Here is a 25,495-nt window from a genome sequence, read left to right on the forward strand (position 1 = left end):
TTCTAATCGCCCACAAAGATTTGCTTCTAACCTTATACCCTATACATTCACCCACAAACATACACATCCTTTTCTGTTTTTTTTTTTTTAAAGATTTTACTTATTTATTCATGTGTGAGGGAGAGAGAGAGAGATAGAGGCAGATACACAGGCAGAGGGAGAAGCAGGCTCCATGCAGGGAGCCTGATGTGGGATTTGATCCTGGGTCTCCAGGATCACACCCTGGGCTGAAGGCAGGCACTTAACCGCTGAGCCACCCAGGGATCCTCCTTTTCTGTTTAGAGTCATGTGCTTAACCAGTAGCTACAACAACAACAACAAAAGATACAAAACCGTGACCTCAAACTTGAATGCTTGAAATACCGTTGAAGTGTTGCCCTTCACATGAATGTTTCCTTCCAATTCTGAACAAGAAACACATGTTCTCCTAAAAATCTCATTATCAGTCCCAAATTTATGACTATTTCACTTCCTTGAATCAGACTCCATCTAAACGGCTATCTTAAGGCTCAAGATTATACGTGCCAGGTGTTTTGAGGCCGTGTCCACTAAGTTTGGAGCTGTTCTCTTACCATCTCCCTAAAACAGTTCTTCCAAATGTTTTCCTTTGGGAATCCCCTGGTGGTAATTCTGTTGCTGGAGTTCTTTGCCCCATTCTACACCCACCCTCTCCCCCATCGGAAATCTGGATTCAAATGCTTTTTCTGCTATCCTTGACCCATTGAAAGAATTATTTTTATCAGGTGGCATTTCCCTGTTTATTTTTATTCATGTGTAATAAATTCCTGGATTTTATGTTATTTGTAACCCACTAATTATTTATTTGGATGTTAAGATTACCCAGCTTTAGCCGTTGGGAGATACTTCAGGCGGTCCCCTGTGTCCTTCTGACCAGTCCCATCATTTTTGAGCGCTTCCTTAGCTTCTCGCACAACTGACTCGCCTTGTACTTCACTGGTCCCAGCCTTGGAATCAAGCTTTTCTCCAAAGAGCCAGCAGAGTCCAGGTTCCTTTTTATTGGCGAATGAGGTTGGGAAACCAAGACTTGGATGCTAGGTAGACCACAGGCATGTCACTGATTGAGCTATAGGAATCTCTATGTCTCTCTCTTTTATTTTGCATGACACATCAGCTAGCATTTACATCCTATTGCATGTCTGGCTCTAGAAGACCGAGGATTTTTATTCTCTTACTCGGGCTGTCCATTTTGAGCCAGGATGCCCACCCCCACCCCCTGTGGCTTTGTGCATCCTTGGGGACCTCCAGGCTGGGGAGCCTGCAGAGGGGACCTGGGGGCTGAGGAGGGGGGCCTCCAGCCTCGGGGGCCTGCAGAGTGGACCTGGGGCAGGGGAGCCTGCAGAGGGGACCTCCTGTAGAGAGGACCTGGGGCTGAGGACCCTATAGAGGGGACCTCCATGCTGGGGAGCCTGCAGAGTGGACCTGGGGCAGGGGAGCCTGCAGAGGGGGCCTCCAGGCTGGGGAGCCTGCAGAGGGGGCCTTCAGGCTGGGGAGCCTGCAGAGGGGACCTCCTGCAGAGTGGACCTGGGGCTGAGGAGCCTGCAGAGGGAACCTCCAGGCTGGGGAGCCTGCAGAGTGGACCTGGGGCAGGGAAGCCTGCAGAGAGGACCTCCTGCAGAGTGGACCTGGGGCAGGGGAGCCTGCAGAGGGGACCTCCTGTAGAGAGGACCTGGGGCTGAGGACCCTATGGAGGGGACCTCCATGCTGGGGAGCCTGGAGAGTGGACCTGGGGCAGGGGAGCCTGCAGAGGGGGCCTCCAGGCTGGGGAGCCTGCAGAGGGGGCCTTCAGGCTGGGGAGCCTGCAGAGGGGACCTCCTGCAGAGTGGACCTGGGGCTGAGGAGCCTGCAGAGGGAACCTCCAGGCTGGGGAGCCTGCAGAGTGGACCTGGGGCAGGGAAGCCTGCAGAGGGGACCTCCTGCAGAGTGGACCTGGGGCTGAGGAGCCTGCAGAGGGGACCTCCTGCAGAGTGGACCTGGGGCTGAGGAGCCTGCAGAGGGGACCTCCAGGCTGGGGAGCCTGCAGAGGGGACCTCCTGTAGAGGGGACCTGGGGCTGAGGAGGGGGCCCTCCAGGGGGGACCTGGGGCAGGGGAGCCTGCAGAGGGGACCTCCTGCAGAGTGGACCTGGAGCTGGGGAGCCTGCAGAGGGGGCCTCCAGGCTGGGAAGCCTGCAGAGGGGGCCTTCAGACTGGGGAGCCTGCAGAGGGGACCTCCTGCAGAGGGCACCTGGGGCTGAGGAGGGGGCCCTCCAGGCTGGGGAGGCTGCAGAGGGGACCTGGGGCTGGGGCGCCTGCAGAGCCCCCCCCACCTCCACCAGCGCGGGGTGCAGGGCGGGCCTGCGTCCGCCAGGGCCCGCTGTGCGGCGCCCGCAGCCCCGGAGCACCCTGGAGCCCGGGGCGCGGCGGCGCTCGCCAAGGACACGGAGGGAGGCGGCCGCGCTCCCACTTCCTCCCGGCGCCGCGACTGATTGGCTCCCGGGCCCGGCCCCGCGGCCCCGCCGCCGACCCCCGCCGAGACGCCGGCCCGCGCCCACCCGGCCTCCGCGAGGCACCATGAGGGCGTCCTGCGTCCTGCTCACCGCGCTGGCCGCCCTGGCGGCCTACTACGTGTACATCCCGCTGCCCGGCTCCGTGTCGGACCCCTGGAAGCTGATGCTGCTGGACGCCACTTTCCGGAGCGCGCAGCAAGTGGTGAGACGCGCCCCGCGCCCCGCGCCCCCGGCCGCCCCGGAGCCCGGAGCCCGGAGCGGCCCCCGGACGCGCATTTCTCGAACGCAATCAGGCGGTCGGCTGTTTTTTTTTTTTTTTTTTTTTTTTTAAGATTTTATTTATTCATGAGACGCAGAGAGAGACAGAGACAGAGAGAGACGCAGAGACACCGGCGGAGGGAGGAGCAGGCTCCCTGCAGGGACCCCGACGCGGGACTCGATCCCTGGACCCGGGGTCACGCCCTGGGCCGAAGGCGGCGCTGAACCGCTGGGCCACCCGGGCTGCCCCCCCCCCCCGCCCCGCTTTTTAAAAAGATTTTATTTATTCATGAGGAAGCCTGAAAGAGGCAGAGCCCAGGCAGAGAGGGAGAAGCAGGTTCCTTGCAGGGAGCCTGATGTGGGATTTGATCCCGGGACCCCGGGGTCACGCCCTGGGCCAAAGGCAGACCCCGCAGCACAGGGATCCGCGAGCAGGGGGCCTGGGGGGGGGCAGGCTGGGGTGGCTCGGGCTGCGCGTGTCGGGTGTCGCGCTTCCCTGCGGAGGGGGGGCGGGGGCAGGTCTCTATCCTCAGGCCCACGCTTCCCTGCGAGGGGAGGCAGGTCTCTATCCTCCCCCACCCCGTGCTTCCTTGCGGGGTTGGGGGGAGGCAGGTCTCTATCCTCAGGCCCGTGCTTCCCTGTGAGGGGGGTTAGGTCTCTATCCTCAGGCCCGTGCTTCTCTGCGAAGGGGGCAGGTCTCTATCCTTCCCCCCCCCCCCCCCCCGTGCTTCCTTGCGGGGTTGGGGGGAGGCAGGTCTCTATCCTTCTGCCCGTGCTTCCCTGCGAGGGGGGGCAGGTCTCTATCCTCAGGCCCGTGCTTCCCTGTGAGGGGGGGCAGGTCTCTATCCTCCCACCTGCGCGGGTGGGGTGGGGTGGCCGTGGAGGTCTTGCCTACAGCTCCACAACTGCTCACCCGCTCCGTGGGTCCTTAATACCCCCCCCCCGCCCGCCAACCCCTCCTCGTCCTTGGTTTGCAAGGAACTGACATTTGCATCTTGCATCCCCCCCTCCCCCGTCCCAGGTCCCCGTTTTCCTTCCTGCGTCGGGGCCGCAGAGCGCGAGCCCGGTTCCGGGGAGGCCTGCGGGCGGGACCGGGCGGATCCCCGGCGCCCCCCCCCCCCCGGGCCCCTGCTCGCGGAGCCCTGTACTGCGGGGGCAGCCGCGGGGGCAGCCGCGGGGGCAGCGCCTGGAGCCGCAGCTCGGAGCTGGCGCTTCCCGCCCGCAGCTTAGCGGCTCAGCCCCGGGAGGAGGCCGGAGGCCCGGGCGCGGGGGCGGCAGGTGCGCAGGTGCACCTGTTCCCTGCCTGCCCCGCAGCACTTATTTTATGCCCTTGATTGCTGAGGAGATAATCTTCGCCGGAGCCAAGGGCCTCCTGCCTGCCCTGGCGGGGTGACGTTTCTATTATAGGGTGCGTAGGAATGTCTTTTTCCCCCATAACGGCCTGCACTTTGTTCAATAGTAAGAGACACTAATTTTAGTGCCAGAGAATCTAAAATCTAAAGCACAAGCTGCAGCCAAAGCTGGGCCCTATTATTCTAACCCTCCTTAATCTCAGGTTATTTTGTAACCTTTTTTTCAGGAATGACTAGAGAAAGAGAAGGGGGGGGGGCGGATCATGATTTTCCTAGAGGGTTGATGTTCCTTTTCCCTGTCCATTCTAATTGTGTGTAGAGAGTCTCTGAGGCTTTGTCCTATCAAAAGGCCCCTTAAGTAGGGTATTGTAGCACTTTCCTACGAGGGATTTTTTTTTAATTAATTTTTTTAAAGAATTTCTTTTCGAGTGATCTCTACATCCAAGGTGGGGCTCAAACTCATAGCCCCAAGATCCAGAGCCACATGCACCACTGACTTAGCCAGCCAGGCATCCCAGGAATTTGCTTTTCTTAAAACCAGCCATGTTTTCCACCCCAAAGTCCCCTCTTGTCTGGTAGGGATGGTCTATGAAGTTATAGATCCCCTTCCTTCCCTCCTGCTGACTGTCATGCTGACATGGTAGAAGAATGACCATCTCCTTCTCTAGCGTTTTTTTTTTTTTTTCTCCCAAGAAAGGCAGTCTTCCTGTAGGAAGCCCTGCAGTCCCTCTCTTCCTTCCAAAATTACGCAGTTTGGGAGTGACAATGGTCTTTACCTGGGTGGGTTATAATGACCTTCAACAGTAAGAAGAATAAGAAAAACATGAAAAAAGAAACTGCTATGTTGGCTGCAGAGATCATTCTCAGATTTCAGGTCACCAAAGGAGTCCTTCCCATCATGTATAATTTGGGAAAAGCCAGTTTTGGAGAAAAGCCATTCTTCCCCAACTGTAGGGTGGCAACCCAATCGGAGGCAAGGCCATTGGACCCTGTGATCTGGTGTTTGGGAATGATACTGTGTGTAGAGCCCGGTCACAGAGATAAATGAGGTAACCAAGTATCCTCACTTGACACTGTGGCTGGAGAGTGGGTTTGCACAGAAGTGGCTCTCATCTCTTTTCTTCTAAGCTGTGAAATATCAGAAAGATCATTCAGACCACATGGAAGCACATTCTACCCAGTAAAGCAATTTAGTAACGTCACTGTCACTTCAAATTGCCTGGGGGAAAAGGCAATGTGACTTGACACACTGTAAATATGTATGAGGCTGCCTGCTGAAGTGCTGCCTCCCTGGGTCTGATCCCAACCAGGCCACCCTCTGGTGTCGAGGCCAGGCAGTTTACTAACCTTCTCTGCTCCTCTGTTTTTTTCCTGTAAAATAGGGTTGACATCTACCTTACAAGGTTGCTATGAGCTTCAGTATGTATTTTTTAAAAGATTTTATTTATTTATTCATGAGAGACACACAGAGAGAGAGAGGCAGAGACACAGGCAGAGGGAGAAGCAGGCACCCCAAGGAGAGCCTGATGCAGGACTCGATCCCAGGACCCCGGGATCACGACCTGAGCCAAAGGTGGATGGACGCTCAAATCACTGAGCCACCCAGGCGCGCCCCCAGTAATGTATTTAAATGCCTGGAACTTGTAGTTATTCCTCTCAGAGTTGTTTCAAAGCTCTGCTATGGATTGTGGAGAAAATCTGGGAGATTGCCCAACTTTCTTGAAACAGTAAAACAAATGTAAACTAGAAGCGACTTATCTCCTTGAAACCTGGAGCGCCACCGCTACATTGCATGGCATCAAGTTTGTTACCCAAGCAATTCGCTCAATTACAAAAGCCAATGAAGCCACTTCAGCGGGAAGCGTGGCCTACTTCTTAGCACAGCTGGCACGTGCCCAGCATCAAGAACTATGAATGCTACTTTTATTCCATGTCATTGGCAAATGCTGCACCTCTTCTTACCCACTCTTATCTCCTGTATCTTATGCAGATGATTCAGATTATTGAGATTTTGTTCATTGTACTTTTTCCCCCCTTGGCATCCTCCAGTATTACCTAAAAAGGAAGCTACCTGAGATCTTTCTCTAACGTCCGTCTCAAACCCAGATGCTGCATTAAAATCACCTAGGGAACTTTGAAAATCCTGATGCTCAAGTTCTATCCTATACCAGATTTATGCAGAATCTCTGGGAGGTGAGTCCCAGGCATCCAGTAGTTTCAAAAGCTCCCCAGGTGATTTCTGTGTGCAGGAAACCTTGAGAACCACTGCTCTTTAAGGTAAATAAAATGCATTGCAGATGAGATGATGTATAGCCCTTAAATTGCGCTGGTTATATTGGACACATGTCGCTGGGAATGAGCCATTTCACATCAGCATGGATTAGTTTATCAGATTAGTTGGTTGGCAGTTTGACTGTAAGAGTCGAAGGGCATAAAGTACTAGGTAGGCAAATTGCAGTGTTAGAGCAAAGCCTTCGTAAGACGTGAGCTGTGGAAAAGCGCAAACAAAAGGCTTGGGAGAGGCAGTGGAGAAGACTGGTCAGCAAGAGACTGGAGGGACAAACGCAGGGAGTTTGGGAGGTTCTAGAGATTGATTTTTAAATGCTGTGCAAGGAAAGGTTTTTCAAAATGGTAAAACCAGGACAGGTGAAGATACTGAGAAGTGTACACTGCTGAGTTTGGCAGTATGCGTTGGAAGCAGTAGAAATATGTTTATTCTTTGACCCAACAGTTCTTCATTATGAATTAAAGTCACCAGTGATACAGGCAAAGCTATAGCTGTAAAGATGGAAATATTTTACAGGGTCAGAAACCTTGCTCAACTAGTCCAAAAGCACTGCTGTTTTTTTTTTTTTTTTTTTAAGATTTTATTTATTTTGAGAGAGAGAGGAAGAGAGAGAATTTCAAGCAGACTCCACCCTGAGTGCAGAGCCAGGCATGGGGCTTGACCCCAGGACCCTCGAGACCATGACTTGAGGTGAAATTGAGAGTTGGTTGCTCAACAGACTAAGCCCACCAGGCGCCCCAGCACTGCTGTTTCATAAGAAATATGGGGGAACAGTTAGCCACCTTGTTTTCTTTCTTTTCTTTCTCTTTTGCAGCATTATTTTTAAAAAATGAAAGCAAGAAAAATAAAAGATTACATAAATCACGGAACATGCTTTTTAAAATACTATACAGTCAAAACATTTAGGTTGTAAAATAATGTTAAATGACCTACAAAAGACTTGTACTGTATGTTAAGTGGGAAAATGCAACAAAAGAGCATATATATACCATTATCCCATTTATAATACTTGTATACCAAAACACACATAAACATATGTCTACATCTATCTAAACTCAGAGAAAAAGCAGAAGGGTGTAACTTAATATAGTAGTGCTTTTTTTTTTCTGGGCCATAGGGTTATATCTTCAATTTTCATTTCTATATTTTCTAGCTTTTCTACAATGAATATGTAGTGATAAGAAATTATTTAAAAATTTTTTGTAGGTTTCCTACTTTAAGAGGAATTGATATACACAACCGCCCCCCCCCCCGCAATGTGATTCCTATTTTAGTAATTGTTCTATAAGAAAAGCAAATTTCTTAAAAACAAAACAAACAAACCAAAAAAACAAAGGCATCCTGGATCCCCTGATACAGCTATCACTGTGGCATGCTTCATGGGGGGGAGGTTTGGGAAGATGCCAAACTGACCTAAAGGAACCTATAGCTTGATGGAATGCAGAAGACACATTAATATACAGCTATTAAACAGGTCGTTGCAGGTGAGCATTACTGAAGAGGCACAATTCCAGAAGCTCAGAGGAGGGAGAGGTTATGCACGGTTTAGAGGAAGGTAAAGATGGTGGCTGAAGGCAGCAGGTATCTAGAGGGAGTTCAGAGCAAGGGCTAGGCTGGGCTGAGCTTACTTTGATCATTTCTCAATTTACTAGTTCCTCTACAATGTATTTTTTTTTTTGAAGATTTTATTTATTTATTTGTTTATTTGAGAGAGAGAGAGAGTGGGTGCAAGTTGGGGAGGAGCAGAGGGACAAGCAGACTCCAGAAGGAGCTCGGAGCCCCATGCAAGGCTTGATCCCATGATGCCGAGGTCATGACCTGAGCTGAAATCAGGAGGGGGCTGCTTAACCAGCTGAGCCACCCGGGCGCCCCTCTCCTGCGTATCTTTTTAATGACATAACTGTAAAACAGGTTGTTGAAATCGATGTTTTTGCAGAGCGTTTCCCCTCGTTCTTAGGGATAACAGTGCTGTTGAACTAATTGAACAGGTTTTTCACCTTGTAACGTGTCCCCAAATATCAAAGTGCACGATGCGCTTTTGGGCTGTGCGGGTGAGGGTTCGGTCCCGCCGAGCTGGATGCCTTGCAGAACTCCAATTTGCTAACCTTTTACGTAACCATTCGTGAACTGGAACATTTGCTACCGTCAGGTAAATTCGACCCCAAAACATGGGTAAATAATAAGTTTTGGCCACCGCCTTGTAGGCTTGCTACGATACATATTTCTTCATGTACATTAGAGATTTCGCCAATCTCGATCATTTTTAGCTGACTTGATGGAATTTTTATCAACACCTGGTAGCAGACAAGCTTTATGAATACTTTTGGGGTGGGCCCCTGGGTGGCTCAGTCGGCTTAGTGACCAACTCTGGATTTTGGCTCAGGTCATGATCTCCGGGTCATAGGATTGAGCCCTGCGTGGGACCCCGCGCTCTGTGTGGAGCTGCCGGAGATTCTCTCTCTCTCCTTCTGCCTCTGTCCATCTCCCTCCTTTCTCTCTTTCTAAAATCAATCCATAAATATTTTTTAAAAATTAAGGTCTGATTGAATCAATTGATTCTGATTGATTCTAACCCGGTGTGTTAGACAAGGCCTGATTAATAGTTTTCCTTTTTATTTTTCCTAGAACTACAAATATAGCCCTGAGCACAAGAATGCTATAGCACTTTATTTTAGTGGGAAGTTCTATTTCTAACGTAGGACTTGGGCTTGACCTGAAGACATTTCTGTGAGGCGCAGAAGCACGGTAATTGTTCTCAAATGGTCTGCTAATGCACAATGACTTCTTTTAAAATAGTGAGTATGTATTTCCACTGCCAGATGAAATGGCGTGTGGGACCATTACTTATCTACCCCGTTTTATGTTTAAAAAGAATTAAGAAATGTAATTGAATTTCCAAGTGGCAAACCTAGCTGTAGTCTCTACCTAATTTGTGCCCAAAATTTTAATAACCTATCAGGTTATTAAAATAAATTTAAAATAAAATTAAAATCCTACCCTTTGGAAGTCATCACTCATTCAAAAAATATTAACTGAACACCAGTGCTGAGAACTGGCAAACAAAATGAGAAAGACGCACACCTAATCTTGAGGCATTTACAGTGGGGTGAAGGGGAAATAAGCCTATTTGTTAGTGGTTACCCAGAGGGTGTTCTTGAACGACAAGAGTTATGGACAGAGGCCTTATGGGTTGCTCTAATGTCGACCCAGGCAGAGGGCATTGAGGACTGTTGTCCTTTCTCGCTGGCATCTAACCTGAGTTATCAAGGTTGATTGTTTGCAATAATAAAAAAAAAAAAACCCTAACATCTCTAGAGCATATAGCGAGGCTTTACTGTGCCAGATACTGTGCTGTGGTTTTTGCATGTAATTCATGGAGTCCATCCTATAATTCTATGAGATGGATGTTCTTATTCCCCTCATCTTACAAAGGAGGAGACTGAAATGCAAAGAAGAATCACTTGCTCAAGATGACACAGTTGATGAGAGGTAGAATCACGATTCAACTCCTGCCTGCCTCACTGTGAGCTGAAGAGCTTAACCATTGCACTAGCCTGCCTTTCCGCAGGAGCCGAGTGGAGGAGGTGGGGGAGGAGGTGGGGAGGGGCCGGAAGGAGGTTGGAAGGGCATTCCAGCCAGAAGGGACATGCCAACGGGACAGGATGATAGCTGGGGAACTAGAAGTGGTGTAGACCTCAGAGAGGTAAGGCTGGAAGGAAGCGCAGGCCGGGTAGTGAAGGGCTCTGTGGGCCGAGAAAGGAGCCACTGAGAGACTTTTCACAGGGAAATCGCATAGCCAAGTCCGTGTTCTAGAACAGTCTTTCTCAGTGATAGTGTAGAGACTGGAGCTTAAAGTAAATGAAGGTGAGAGTCCCCTGAGGAAGTAATCCAGAAGAGAGGTGAGAGCACGAACTTGCAGTGAAGCTGACAGACTGGCTGATGGGCTGAAGGAGAGAAGGGAGGCAGAGGTGGCTCCTGAGGCAGAGCCTGGGTGCCGGCATGAACCATCAGGATGGTGACCCTCATGGAGGGAAAGCAGATCTGAAAGTGAAGATAGTAGAGTTTGGGACCTTGTTTTGCGTGGCTATGGGACTAGTCCAGGACAGCTTTTTGTAAATAGTTTGCACGTACAAGACCAGAGCCCGAGAGAGAGAGAGAGCGCGCTGGGCTGCAGACATGGATTTTGGAGGGTCGGTGAATGAGTGGTGGTGCAAGTCATGGGAATGGATGTGCATGGAGTGAGAGTAAGCTTGAGGAAGCCTATCAGGGACACCCCAGGGGTACCCGGGTCGACACAGGAAGAGGAGGCCAGCCCTAAGAGGGAGGAGACCCTGATGAACCTCATCTTTTTATTAAATTTTACATTCACACAGTGCCCCAGCTTTTACAAAGGGTTTCACTTATCTCAGTTTTTTAAAAAAAGATTTTATTTACCCATGAGAGACACAGAGAGAGGCAGAGACTTAGGCAGAGGGAGAAAGAGGAGCCCAGTGCAGGACTTGATCCCGGATTCTGGGACACGCCCTGAGCCAAAGGCAGATGCTTGACCGCAGAGCCACCCAGGCATACATCATAAAAAAAAAAAAAAAATCCGTTTTGGGACACCACCCAGGCATCTGACTCTTGGTTTCAGCTCAGGTCACAATCTCAGGGTCATGGGATCAAGCCCCACGTCTAGCTCTGTGTTTAGTGAGGAATCTGCTTAAGACTCTCTCTGCCCCTCCCTTGCCTCTCTTTCTCTCTCTCAAATAAAATAAATAAATCTTAAAGAAAAAACTTTGTGTTTTACTTTTTTTTTTTTTTAAGTAGACTCTCTTGCCCAATGTGGGGCTTGAGCTCACGATCCCAAGAGTCACATGTTCCACCAGCTGAGCCAGCCAGGCGCCTCACGCTTCATGTTATTTTTATAATGGATCACCGGCTGGCATAAATGACGTGCATTTATCAAGTGAGGAAACCGGGGTTCAGAAAGCTCAAGGACATCCTCAAGATCACATAATTAGTGCATCCTGGCAAAACAGAGACTAGAATCAAATGTTCTGGCCTCCTACTTTCCTGCTCTCCCTTGCTGAGTCCGGCTGGCCTGAGAGCAGAGTCCTCCCCGGTGGAGTTCCCCGTTTTGTCTCGGGGGCTGTGTTCGTGACCCACCTTTCATGGCTCCAGCCGTGCACGTGGGACTGCTCACGCTCACTTTGTCACTAGGTCCCTGAATCTGCACCTTTTTTTTTTTGAGCTCCCACATTTAAATTAATCTAGGGTAGTCTTTCCCAATCTTTTTTTCATTTTCATACCGTAGACTTGATTACATTTCTAAGCGTGTGCCAGGGGAGAGTGTAGGAAATAAGGAGGGAATCAGTCTGCATGGGCTTGAGTGCTAGAACTCACGGGATTCATTTATGTAGAAGATGATACAAGTGGTTCTCAAGGAGGATATGCAGGCTGATAAATTTTGAGGAGCTATAAAAAAATGTTTTTGAGTTTTTGTCTCCACGAAACACTTCAGCATCCATGTCTTGCGGCCCACCTGTAACCCATTTGGGGCACACCTGTTGGGGAGCTCTCTTCCCTGCAGTTTATAACTATTTATTTTTTTTAAAGATTTATTTATTTATTTATTTATTTATTTATTTATTTATTTATTTACCTATCTATAAGAGAGAGAGAGAGAGAGAGGCAGAGACACAGGAGGAGGGAGAAGCGGGCTCCATGCCGGGAGCCTGACGCAGGACTCGATCCCAGGACTCCAGGATCGTGCCCTGGGCCAAACCGCTGAGCCACCCAGGGATCCCCAGTTTATAACTATTTAATTACAAGTTTGTTATTATTGCTATTAAACATAGATTGATAGTCCCCAAGTGACGTGTATCTAGGTAGTCCTAGAACTCACTGTCCAAACCAGCACGTATTTAAGAGTGATAGAGGCCGCTTCTTAATAATCATACCAGGACAACTGTTTTTTTTTAATATTTTAAATTTATTCATTCATTAGGACAACTGTTTTAAACCAGAATTATTCTCAAATCTGGACAGAGAGGCTCAGTCCACTTTTATCTGGCAAAATCAAGTCAAAGCTGTAGAATGATTCCTGGGCTCCTTATTCTGCTCAGATCTGACCAGGAAGCCCTGCAGGGAGCCGCCCCCACCCCTTCCCTCACCCCTTGTCCCCCTGTCCCCATTTCTGTACTCGGCACCTGGCACCTGCCCGGCCAGTCCCACACTAGTGAATCCAGCCTCAGTGTCCCCACTAAGTCTGCACACTTGTGTATCTGACAACTTTCTTCCTGTTACCTCTGCCCCCTTTGCCCTCCCACCCGCGGACTTTGGCTAACGTCCCACACATCTTTCAACACCCTCTCAAAAATGATCTCTTTTGGAAACTTCCCCTTTCCCCAGTCAGCCTTAATCTCTCTGTCCTTTATGCTCTGCTGGAATCCGCGTGTGTGTGGCCCCTGCACGTCTCCTTCCTTAGCTTGATGTTTCTTTATGGACAAGCTCCCCGCCACATGCTAGGCTTTCTCAACCATCGTGGACATAATTTCCCTCTTACCTGTTTTAGGGGTTGGTTCTGGTTTGTAGATCCTTCATCATCAAGAAATACAGGAACTCATGGTTCTGCTTACTTTTGCCCCAAAGAGCAGACTTAGTGCTTCCATGCGCCTGTGACTCTGAACTTACCCTCAAATGAGTTCTTTTGTTGTTGTTGTTGCCCTTTGCAACTGTTTTTTGCAAGCCTCACTGTTCTTGGGTTTCTAACTTCCTCATACTTGTTGCAGATTGATGCTTTTTTTTTTTTTTTTAAGGATTTATTTACTCATGAGAGACAGAGAGAGAAAGGCAGAGACACAGGCAGAGGGAGAAGCAGGCTCCATGCAGGAAGCCCCACGTGGGACTCGATCCCGAGTCTCCAGGATCAGGCCCTGGGCCGAAGGCAGGCACCAAACTGCTGAGCCCCACAGGAATCCCCTGATGCTTGTTTTTGAATTCATAAGGACTTTACCTGCTGGCTTCCAGTCACGCATTAGGCCATCCCCAGTGAATTCCCACATCCCCTCGATGTCTGTCTTTCCCTTTTCCTCTTGAACAGATAATCGCCAAATGCTTCATGCAAAATTAATTTGACCGGCCGTCTTCTGTGCTGGCTGCCCCATAACAACGTCCCTGCTTCTGGGGTCCAAAGTACTTTCTCTTTGGCTGTTCTGAAGCCTGCTCTTCCAAAATGCACGATGTTTATCTCCCTCCTCCTAGTTTATGCCTCACTTGTGAGGGTCACTCGGTCCCTGCTGGCAGGCCCTTCCATTTCATGTGGCACAGCTCTTCCCTGGAAGTGAGAAGCAAGTCCGTGGCGACAGTAATTCCTATTTCCTTGACTTTCTTAGCACACCGGCTCAATTCTGCTTGTAGCCAATGATCTGCTTTTAATAGAACAAGATGACTGGCAGAGAGGGGAGTAATGATGGGTCCATTTGCTGAATAATAAACGCAAGCACCAGCAGGGGTTACTGACTGCTGGCTGTGAACCAGGTCTGCTGGACTCCACAGCCCTTCCCATGATATTCCGCAGCTTCGTATTATGATTGTTCAGTCTTCCCTCCTCCCGTTCCGTCCCCTGCACTCTGAAATGTTTTGTATTAGTTGTATGATCCACATCCAGAAAGCATCACACAGGGAGGTAGCATGTATTTACAAAGTTCAGTCCTAGAGGATTTAATGTATTATGCCTTCAAAATTTTAGTCCTGGATTTTAATATTTATGCCCATCGAAGATGGTTCTATGGTTAGATGAGGCTGGGAAAGAATGAGTTCCACGGAGAGCTAACCAGGATTTCTCGCTCTCTTTTTTTTTTAAAGATTTTATTTTATTTATTCATGAGAGACACACAGAGAGGAGAGAGAGAGAGGCAGAGACACAGGCAGGGGGAGAAGCAGGCTCCATTCATGTAGCCTGACGTGGGACTCGATCCTGGGTCTCCAGGATCAGGCCCTGGACTGAAGGCGGTGCTAAGCCGCTGAGCCACCGGGGCTGCCTGGATTTCTCTTTTTCATTGTGAAACAGTTCAGAACTCCCACCATACTAACGTGTATTTTGAATCTTAGACTATCCAGCGAGTCCCGAATTTACAGATCTTTATTTTGCACATATACAAAAAGCCCTTCACAATACTGTTGGCGTTTTTTTTTTTTTTAATCAAATTTGGGGGATCATTTTCGTAGTGCTTAAGAGCATGGATTTTGGGGTCGGGGAGATCTCTGTTCAGATCCAGACTCTGAGCCGTTCTAGCCATGTGGCCTTGAAGAATGTATTTAACCTCTGAGTTTCTTTCTTGATCATGGACATGGTTGTGAGACTTAACCCATATGGTATGAACACTGCATGAGGCGATCTGCATAAAGCTTTACTGGTTGTTCGTCGTCATTATCACGCATTAGGTAATATGTTAAGGACTTGGGGCAGTACCTGGCACAAGAGATATGTATAGTCCAGGTCTGATTTTTGACAGCTGTCGACAGTATACTCCAATAGTAATATGGCTGTTTTGATACTCTTCTATTTTCACTGTTACTCTTGTCAGTCTGCTGTTGCTCTTACTAGCAGACTGGATTTCTGCACTTACGATGCAGATCCTGGTGTGTATTGATATGCCCCTTATAGAGGTATCTTCTTATGGATAGATCTTCACTTGGACTTCTGTTGGCTGTGGCTGCTTGGTTTATTTTTATTTATTTATTTATTTATTTATTTATTTATTTATTTATTATTTATTCATTTGTAATATTTTATTTTATTTTATTTTATTTTATTTTATTTATTTTATTATTTATTTTACTTTATTTTATTTTATTTTATTTTATTTTATTTATTTTATTTTATTTATTTTATTTTATTTTATTTTATTTTATTTTATTTTATTATTTTATTTTATTTTATTTATTTTTTGGCTGCTTGGTTTAACTCCCAGCTTTGGCACTAACTCATTGTGAAACTAGTTGGGCAAGTCACTTGAACTCTAACCTTAGTTCTGTCTTCTAGAAAAGTGAGATAATGACAGTGCTTCCTTTGAGGCTTGTTATCTGGACTATATGTGATTGCATGTATAACATGCTTAGCACAGTGCTTGCCATAAAGCAAGAGCTAAACACTTCCTCCTGTGTTTAAAGTTTTGAAGTCTGTAGGCTTAGTTTGCCTATGTTCTAACTGAATAGATCTATGAATCATCATCACCATAGCTAACTCATACTGTTCTAACCATTTTATGTATATACTCAGTCTTTATAACAGTCCTGTCAGTACTATTATTATTCCTGTGTTGTGAATGAAGGAACAGAGGGGTTGCGTATATTGCCCACGGCACACACCCAGAGCCAAAAGTCTCATTCAGGGTCTCTACCTTTGGAGTTAATGCTCTAAAAGTCAAAGAAATTGAATGTCTCTAGGCTTTCGCTGTCTTATATCAAAGATCTCCATTGGAGTTTGCCAAGGTATCAATTCCTTTTAGAATATCATTATCACCTAAAAAGAGTTCCTTAAGACTTTCGGTGCCTAAGGTACCATTGGGGACATGACATTTTGTTATATAAATTAAAATCCTTTATTTGAATTCTGTCTCAGTGGTGGGCCATCTTGCCACATTGTGAAGTAGTTGCAAGCAGGGTTGATCTTTTTCTCAACAAGGGCTTTGGATTTGCTCAAATGATTGCCATCTTTTGAACCTAGAGATCTAGCTGGGAACTGTGGAAAAGATGACTTTGACTTCTAAAGTTATAAAAGGCAGATGTCTTCAGTTGGCCCCCAGGAGAGAAGAAAGTCATGATGGCCTCTATCATTCACTAACAGCCACACACTGGGCACTGGGGTTATAGGAATTCTCAAAACAAATAGCACTTGGCCTTCCTGGAACTACAGTCCCATGCCAAAAATACATGGCAAGAAAATAGAGTGAATATGGAAAAATCTGTTGGCAGGCTGACAATAATTGAGATCCTGTAAAGACATGAAATCCCCTAAGGAAACAATGTTGAACAAGAAGAGAGTCAGTCTTAGGTCTGGGAAGAGGTGGTGCCAACAAAGGGGACAGAGCAGTCAGGGAACAGCGAGGAAAACTGGGGAAATAGAGTGTCAAAGAAACCAGCAAAGAGAGAAGTACCAGGAGAGGGTGGTCAACTGTGTTGGATTCTCCTGAGAGATGGAGGGATGTGAGGATGGAATGGGGCCCATCAGCTCTACATCCTCAATGTATCAGCCACAAAACATACTCCCAAGCAACTGTGGATTTTTCGTTTCAGCGTCTCAACCTGTAACCTGTTGGAATGATTCCAAGGATGTCTGCCAAAACAAACGTTATGACTGGTATTGTTCATCATATTAAACTATCATTTCTATCATTTCTGACAGGAAAGAGCCAAAATAAACTTTGTAGCTTATGATTAAAGCCTGAGATAGGGGTTATTGATAGACAGTGCTGAGGTACTAATAAGCTATATATATAAAATATATAAAATTATATACTTATAACTAGTAGATTAAAAAATATTTGTTTAAAAAATTTAGGTGCCTAAAAATTAGGCTACTTCAGTCAGTTGAGCAGATGACTCTTGATCTTGGGGTCAAGAGTTCAAGCTCCCTGCTGGGTGTGGGGGTCATGAGTTCGAGCTCCATGCTGGGTGTGGAGCTTGCTTAAAAATTAAAAAAAAAAAAACAAAACCTTAAAAAATTATAAAGGTGGAAATAAAAAGCAAACTAGCTAATTTCCCCCCCCCCAAAAAAACTAATTTTAAATTTATACTGGTTGTTCATCTATGTGGAAACCTATCTTAAAAGGTAGACTCTTAAAGTCAAGTAGCTTTTTTCCTGTGTGCTTCAAAATGAGGTGCATATCAGATAAATATTAAACTTTCTTCCTTGTAGATTGATGCCTATTAATTTTGTAGTTACTCGTATGCCATTTAAATGCACATACTATGCTTTTGTCAAGAACAGTGGGCCCGTAGTTTTTAGGATACACCATGTGCTAGATTCGAGCCTTCGGTAGCAGCCACAGAAGCTCTTAGGGACCAAAACCAATAACTTGTTGGTCTTATTTCCTCACATAGCAAATTCAAATTGGCATATTTCTGCAACTTAAATGAAGATAGTTTGGATAAAAATGAGAACATTGTTGTTGGTTATGTCTACGGAAGGAATCTGCTTGGCAGTGATTTTCAATTACTCTAAAAATGTGATTTCTTGACTCCAAAAAGCCCATTTTTGGGCAAATCATAAAAGCCTATATTTGGGTAAATCATAGAACTTTAACTGCTTTAAAAGTTGGGCTTCCGTTCGGGTATTGTAAGCATGTAAATGTCTTTATGCCATTCCCCCCACCATCCATTTTTTGAGTCTGAAAGGATATAAATAAATGCATCAGACAGTTGGGAGAAGTAAGGGCATTGCAGGAAAACAGCAGGTGGGGAGCTTCTGAGTTCCATTTGAGGTGGGGCAGCATGACACCCACCGGGAACTACTTCTACTGAGACTCTGAAAGGTATAAGAAGGTCTTTATGTAACTGAACCGTGGGTAGAACTAGTCCCAGGCTTGTGTTAAGATACATTTCACTGTTTTAATTATACTAACTCTAGGTAAGATAATAATAAAAATATGAAAACATGCAAGAGTATGGTTTATCAAGAAAAAGTACTACTTGGTGAGATAAAGCTTTAAACTGCTTATTAAAATAATAAATAAACTGCTTATTAAAAATATTCTGTGGGATCCCTGGCGGGGCTCAGCGGTTTAGCGCCTGCCTTTGGCCCAGGGCGTGATCCTGGAGACCCGGGATCGAATCCCACATCGGGCTCCCTGCATGGAGCCTGCTTCTCCCTCTGCCTGTGTCTCTGCCTCTCTCTCTCTCTCTCTCTCTCTCTCTCTCTCTCTCTCTCTCTCTGTATCCCTCATGAATAAATAAATAAAATCTTTAAAAAAAAATAAAAAATAGTAAAAAAAAAAATTTAGGTTCTGTTACAAACCTGTAGGATAGCACTTAAATTTTGGTGGCCAAATATATAATATAATTTGAGAGAAAACAATGTATTTTGCCACTGTTATTTGGATTTAGTAGGGCTTTTTTTTTTGTCTTAAACAAAAAACTTAAGTCTTTCCCATTGTGTCCCCAGAGCACTGCTTCGGAAAAGTCATTCTTTGTTTAAAGTTTGAAACAAAAAAAACACACACACACACACACACAAAAAAAAAAAATAAATAAATAAAAATAAAGTTTGAAACAAACTGTGCAGTTCTTGAGAGCTGCGGTGCCTTGAGACAGAAGCTTCCTGGTGCTGCTCAGAGGGTTGGTCTATGGTTGGAGACCTCTAGTGTTGACCACGTCGGCTCACCCTCCACCTGTTCTTTCCCTCCAGAGGACATGCACTATGAGGAATCGTCTGTTTCATTGCTCCTAAGTCATTGGGCTCCCAAGTCACTGTGTCTTCCTTGCCAGGCTGGCGGCCCTGTGGGGGGAGGGAGTGTGTCTGTGGGCTTCACCACCCTGTACCTGACTCCTAAAAAGTACCTGGCGTGGAGTGAATACTCACATATTTGCTGAGTGAATGAATGGTGACTGACCCCAAGTCCCTGGACAGCTTTTACTGTAAAGACAGTGGTGGAAATGTCCTGACTGGAAGTTTGGTGCCTTGTCCGTCCCACTTCTCGAATTAGGTGTCATTAACAGGACCAGCAGTGATAAGTGCTGGCTTTTGTCTTTTTTGTTTTGTTTTTCTTTCAAGTTTTTATTTCAGTTCGAGTTAGTGGACGTGCAGGGCGCTACTGGTTTCAGGAGTAGAGTTCAGTGACTCATCACACACAGCACCCAGCAAGATGTGCTGGCTTTTGCCCTGGATTCCCATTCCTGTTCATGAAGAGACCAAGTAGAAAAATGAATCAGGGGTAAGCTGCTTTTTTTTTTTTTTTTTTTTTTTTGAGAAAGCAACGGACTTAGAAGTGAGGATGAAAGGAAACCTCGTCTACACTGTGTTAATCCATCCCCAACTACGGTGAGCGCTGGTTACTGTACCAGGCCATACCAGGCCTATGCCAGCCCCAGGGGAATAAAAGTGAAGGAGGTGGATGTTACATGATTACTCTCCATTTCCACAAGTATCAGAAGCAGAAGCTTTATCCAAGGACTAGAGAGGGCGGAGGCAGGAGTGACTGCGGAGTGAGCGGGCCAGGGTGTTCCAGAGGGGAGGGCATTTGCGATGGACCCTAAAGGATGAACGTGAGTTTGGTTGTGAAAAGGAGAAATCCCAATAACAGACGTTCAGCCTTCTGTACCCTTGGGGAAGGTATATACCGCGCGGGCAAGACAGGTTGTGCAGGCGCAGGTGTGTACAGGGAAGTAGTGTGTAGGACTAGGAGTAGGTAAGAGGTGTGTTTGTATAGTAGGTGGTTACCAGAGGCTGGAGTATGTTCTAAGTTGTATAATCTCTGGCTGTCACAGCTGCTTTAAAATGTTTTCCCATAGAAACCTAATTCCTTGAGCACATTAGAGGATTGAATTATTATTTTTTATGCCAGAAGAAGTGTATGATCATGCTGTAGAAAACGTAGAAAATAGAACAACTCAACTACAGCCTCACCTACACGCAGCCACCGTTTGCTCTTTGTTCTGTTTCCTTCCTGTCTCTGGTTGCGCATTAATGGCTTTTGTTAGACGCTGTCACACTATACACACGGTTCTACGCACAACTTCTTTTACTGATGATTTACCAGAAGGATTTGCCAGATTATTCCTGTATGGTATTCCCTTCCCTCTGGAATGGATGTATCCAAGAGCATGTGCCATTTTTAAGCTATTTCCCTTTATCAGATACTTAGACTAGTTACTTGTGATTAGAAATAATGTTGCTGTGGGCAGCCTGGGGGCTCAGTGGTTGAGCACCTGCCTTTGGCCCAGGGCGTGACCCTGGAGTCCTGGGATCGCGTCCCACGTTGGGCTCCCTGCATGGAGCCTGCTTCTCCCTCTGCCTGTGTCTCTGCCTCTCTCTGTGTGTCTCTCATGAATAAAATCTTTAAAAAACAAAAGGAAAGAAATAATGCTGCAGTGACCATAGCTGAGTATATAATCCTTTTGTTTTTAGAGTTTTTCCTTAAGTGATCGCCCCAAATTAGAACTAGTATATCAAAGGGTATAAATATTTTTTACAGTTCTTGTTTCTGATTGCCAAGTTATTTTCCTATAAACGGATCATAGCAGTGTGAGAGAATGCCAGTTGTTTTATACCCTTCCCAACATGAACTACCGTGCAGTGAGCGGACCATTGGACAACACAGGTTGGAACTGTGCAGGTCTACTTGCACATGGATTTATTTTTCACTACAGTACTCTAAATGTATTTTTTTTCTTCCTTATGGTTTTCTTAATCACATTTTCTTTCTTCTAGCTCACTTTATTATAAGAATACAGTCTATAAGACATACAACATAGGAAATAGGTGTTAATCAACCATTATTGGTAGGTCTTCTGGTCACCAGTAGGCTATTCATAGTTAAGATTGGGAGGAGTCAGAAGTTACAGGCAGATTTCTGACCATGCTGATGGTTTGGTGCTTCTAACTCCCGCATTGTTCAAGGGTCAATGGCAATTAACTTTTTTTTTTTAAGATTTTATTTATTTATTCATGAGAGACACACAGGGAGGCAGAGACACAGGCGGAGGGAGAAGCAGGCTTCCTGAGGGGAGGTCGATATGGGACTCGATCCCAGGCTCAGGGTCATGACCTGAGCCAGAGGCAGATGCTCAACCACTGAGCCACCCAGGAGCCCCTGCAATTGACTTTTAAAAACTTAACAGCTTATATGGATGCCTTATTTAACTGTAATTTCTTTGGAAATCGTTGATGTTTTCTACACTACCCTGCAAAGGAAAATAGGGGCTTGTTCACAGAGTGCCTGTTCCTCCAAGTGTCCTCCTCTAAGTTTAATGTACTGGTGACACCATCACTAGCTAGTACTCGGAACATGTCTGGAACATTTCGACAGGAATGTGATTCCCGGCCATTCCCTGAGGTATGCGTGAGCATCAGTCTCATTGAGTTATAGTCTCACCTTGTTTATGAACAAAGGGCAATCCTCAGCTTGATTACACACCTTGTTATTTAGGGGGACTCTGACTTTTCCAGAAATTAGGTTCAACCTCTGGGAAAGAAGATTTGTCTTCATTAAGAGTATACAAAAGGGGCAGCCCGGGTGGCTCAGTGGTTTAGCGCCGCCTTCAGCCCAGGGCCTGATCCTGGAGACCCAGGCTCGAGTCCCACGTGGGGCTCCCTGCATGGAGCCTGATTCTCCCTCTGCCTCTCTGCCTGTGTCTCTGCCTCTCCCCCCTCCCCTCTCTGTCACATGAATAAATAAAATCTTAAAAAAAAAGTATACAAAGGAGTGAACCAAAGTCTCTGAAAGCAGTTTCAAAACAATATGTTAGTCCCTGGTTGACATGTTGGATCATATACATGTGAACTCCCTCCTTCTCTGCAAGGGTCGAGTCTTTTTCATGCTCGGGGAGTTGCTTTGGTTTTCAGTTTATGTGAAAGGATTGTCAGCTCCCACCCCTGCTTGTATTGTAGGGCCCTGTGTGTCCAGAGTACCTTCAGGTGTTTAACACATCTGTCAACCTCAAGAAGGAGGACCAGTGACCCTTAGCATAGTACTGAGCACCTGTCATTCTAACAGTTATAAATAGCCCACTCCCTGGCATCCTTGGGGAGTGCTGGTGAAGGAGGCAGTATTTAGGCCGCTTAGACTTTCTTTCATACTTATACTACATCACATTGTATTATATTCTCTTTAACATGTTCTTTTGGGGGAAAAAGGAGTGGTGGGACACTTGGGTGGCTCAGTTGGTTAAGCATCCAAGTCCTGGTTTCGGCCCAGGTCATGACCGCATTCATGGGTTGGGGGATCAAGCCCCCAGTTGGGCTCTGAGCGCAATGGGGAGTCTGCTTGAGATTCTCTTCCTCTGCCTCTCCCCGTCCCCCCCACTTATGTGTGCATGCAGACATGCATGCACACATGCTCTCTCTCTCTCAAATAAGTACATCTTTAAAAAAACTTATTTCCCTTTTGTCTTCCAACTCCAACCCAGTTTATTAAATCAGAAAAAAATTAATCTTCATCCCCCATTTCTTTTTTATTTTTTTTTAAAGATTTTATCCATTTATTCATGAGAGACACATACAGAGAGAGAGAGGCAGAGACACAGGCAGAGGGAGAAGCAGGCTCCATGCAGGGAGCCCAATGCAGGACTCGACTCTGGGTTCCTGGGACCACAATCTGAGCTGAAGGCAGACACTTAACTACTGAGCCACCTAGGTGCCGCCCCCATTTCTTTTGTAATCCCCCAAGAATGACCATAATTACCTCAGACAAGAAGACTACATTCAAATTAAGGATAAGGAAATCTGTGTGTTTTGAAGGGAAAAAATTATTTTATTTTTTTTGCTTTGAAAGGAATAGACATCTTAAAAAAGAAATAAGTTCATGAACTTCTGCAGTCCTTGAGAGAACCCATAAGTCCCCCTCAGGTTTTCCATAATTCCCACGTTCCTTGTCATTGCTTTCTAAACTGCTTCTATCCATCATCGTAATCTAAGATGCAGAATAAACAAGACCCACAATCAAATATTTCTAATTTTATATCTTGGTTTCATTTATTATTATCCAGATTTGGGGTTAGAGCACTGTCAATTAGGCATATTGATTGTATGAAAAAAATGCATCCTGACTTTCAGACCACCAACTTGAGAACCACAGACTAACCCGCAGATATGTTATTTTTGGCCCACATTGTATATTAAACATTATTATTTTTAAGTGTATTTATTTAAGTCATCTCTACACCCAATGTTGGGCTCAAACCCACGACCCCAAGTTGAAGAGTTGCATGCTCTTCCAGCTGAGCCAGCCAGACACCCCTGTATATTAAACATTTTTTTTAAAGATTTATTTATTTATTCATGAGAGACACAGACTGAGAGAGAGAGAGAGAGGCAGAGACACAGGCAAAGAGAGACGCAGGCTCCATGCAGGGAGCCTGATGTGGGACTCGATCCCGGATCCTGGGATCACGACCTGAACCGAAGGCAGGTGCCCAACCACTGAGCCACCCAGGCGACCCTATTAAGCATTTTTAAATTCATTACCAACATCTAATATTCAGAATATGTCACACAATAATCTGAGCTGCCTGCTTCTCTTCAAAAATTGGATCATCTGGCAACAGTAGGCCAGAATTTCTGTATCACACAATCACCCAGGGGAAGCTTCTTCCTTACTCCAAGCCTTGTTTTTCCAGTTTGCCACAAGCCTCCCATTCCCTGAAGTATTACAGCCTATTTTACCCACTTGCATTAGCCACTCTGGCCCCTGAAGACATGAGTTTAAGACTTACGTTCTACAGTGTTCAATGTTGCATAGAAGTTGGCTAACTTGAGGAAACCCAGCACGGTCCTATGTTCTAATTAGATGTGGGATCAAGCTGAAATAAGATCAAACGTCCACCCTTCTCACCTTCCCCCATAGAAAGACCATGTGAACATTTGTAGTCTATCCCCAGCAGAGGGTTGGCCGCTAGACATCCTGAAGACCGGAAAGAATTGGATCCAGCAGAGGAGAAATAATACTTAGAATAATTCTTAGAGAGTAGGCCCTGCCTGGGACTCAGCTGGATTGGAGCCCTGGTTCTGGTCCCCAAATAGAGGGAGATCCTGGTAAACCATCCAAATTCAGTTTTGATTTGTAAAACAACAGGGCTGGACTAGGTAAGGCTGCCCCAAACCACTTTTGAGGGAGGTGAATAGTTGTCCGGAGGTTAAAGAGTAAGCAGGGTTCAATAAATTTCTCATCTACTTCAGGGGCTTGTCTTAAAAAGCCATCGTGCGTTGTAAATCTCTGAGAGAAGAACTGACATGTAGTGTCCCCCAAGGCTATTTAATCACAGCATCACAGGATCCTTCATTCTTTGCTCTCTGGGCAAAATTCTCTCCTCGAGGTGCTGTTTTCTAGAACGTAGCTCGGGAGAAGGCGCTTAGCAGTTTTCCTTTCAGCTCTACCGTTCTAATACTAAGTAGGGAAGCCAGAGATGTCAAAGAGGGGATCAGGTCGCCGGACACTGCTAAAGAGATTGCAGATGGTGAGGATTTAGGGAGATGCTGTTGAAACCTGGATGCTCCAGCTCTTGCTCTGGGGGGCAGGTGGAACAGTAAAGTGGAGGGTAGAATGATAGCAAAAAAATAAGCCTAGAGTTAAGCAATTTTAGTGTCTCAGAAGCTTTCTGAGATCAATGGAACTTCTTTTTTCAACAGAGATGTAGGGAAAAAAAATCAATAGGCAGGTCCGCTGACCTGGGGGGTCTAGTTCAAACATTTCAGTAGCTGGATGATTGGCAGTTTCTCAGCTCACCTCTCTGGGCATCAGTTTCCCGAGTGTTCAAAGAAGAGAGACTATATAGGTAGGCCTTTTAGGTTTTAAATTTGTACTTTTATTTGCATCTCATTTAAGATAGTAAGGATTGAGTCCTTCAGAAAGGGATTGGTGAGGAAAGATGTACGAGCAAAAGAGGGCTGAGACCTAGATTAGAGAGAATTAGGTCACGAGAGGTATGTTACAAGCTCCTGGAGGATAAATCTTTAATGGGACTCTGTGAAACTGTGGGTTCCAGCTACTGGGATTTCCCTATAACATTGCACACGGACTAGAAGGTATTTGGTTGGTTTCTTAGGGTAACATGGCTTAATTTCCCACTCAAAGCCCCCAGACATCTCAACTGAATTATCATTAACTGCTCTAACAAGTTGATTTAATGGATTAGCTTCCCCAGATGTATAGGTTTTTTGGTTAATAAGAGTACCTGGGTATTGCACCCTGCTGAACAGTTTCCAATTTTGTGTGTAGTCTTGTGATATTTTCTAGATTTGACTTTCTTGGGTGTTTACTGAGGGGAAATAATTTTTAGTAATTTGAAGATTGCAAGACACAGTAGTACATGTCTCGGTAAAGAGTCTCGGATGTATGGGAAGCATTTCATTTTCAAGCGTGAAACGTATACTTTTAAGCGTGATTCCGCACAC

General features: G+C 46.1%; 1 protein-coding gene across 2 annotated transcripts in view; it reads left to right on the forward strand.

Annotated features, from left to right (window-relative positions):
• Positions 1-2,398: 2,398 nt before the first annotated feature.
• NCEH1 (neutral cholesterol ester hydrolase 1) overlaps positions 2,399-25,495 on the forward strand; it is a 58,418-nt gene continuing 35,321 nt past the window's right edge. The window contains exon 1 of one of the 2 annotated variants that reach the window (XM_026007778.2): positions 2,399-2,707. In XM_026007778.2, the coding sequence (XP_025863563.2) occupies positions 2,570-2,707 (138 nt within the window). In that variant the 5' untranslated portion in view covers positions 2,399-2,569. The remainder of the gene's footprint in view (positions 2,708-25,495) is intronic. The other variant, XM_072752208.1, reaches the window with a different exon arrangement.

This window comes from Vulpes vulpes, chromosome 3 (genome assembly GCF_048418805.1).
Source record: "Vulpes vulpes isolate BD-2025 chromosome 3, VulVul3, whole genome shotgun sequence".
NCBI classification, from domain to species: Eukaryota; Metazoa; Chordata; class Mammalia; order Carnivora; family Canidae; genus Vulpes; species Vulpes vulpes.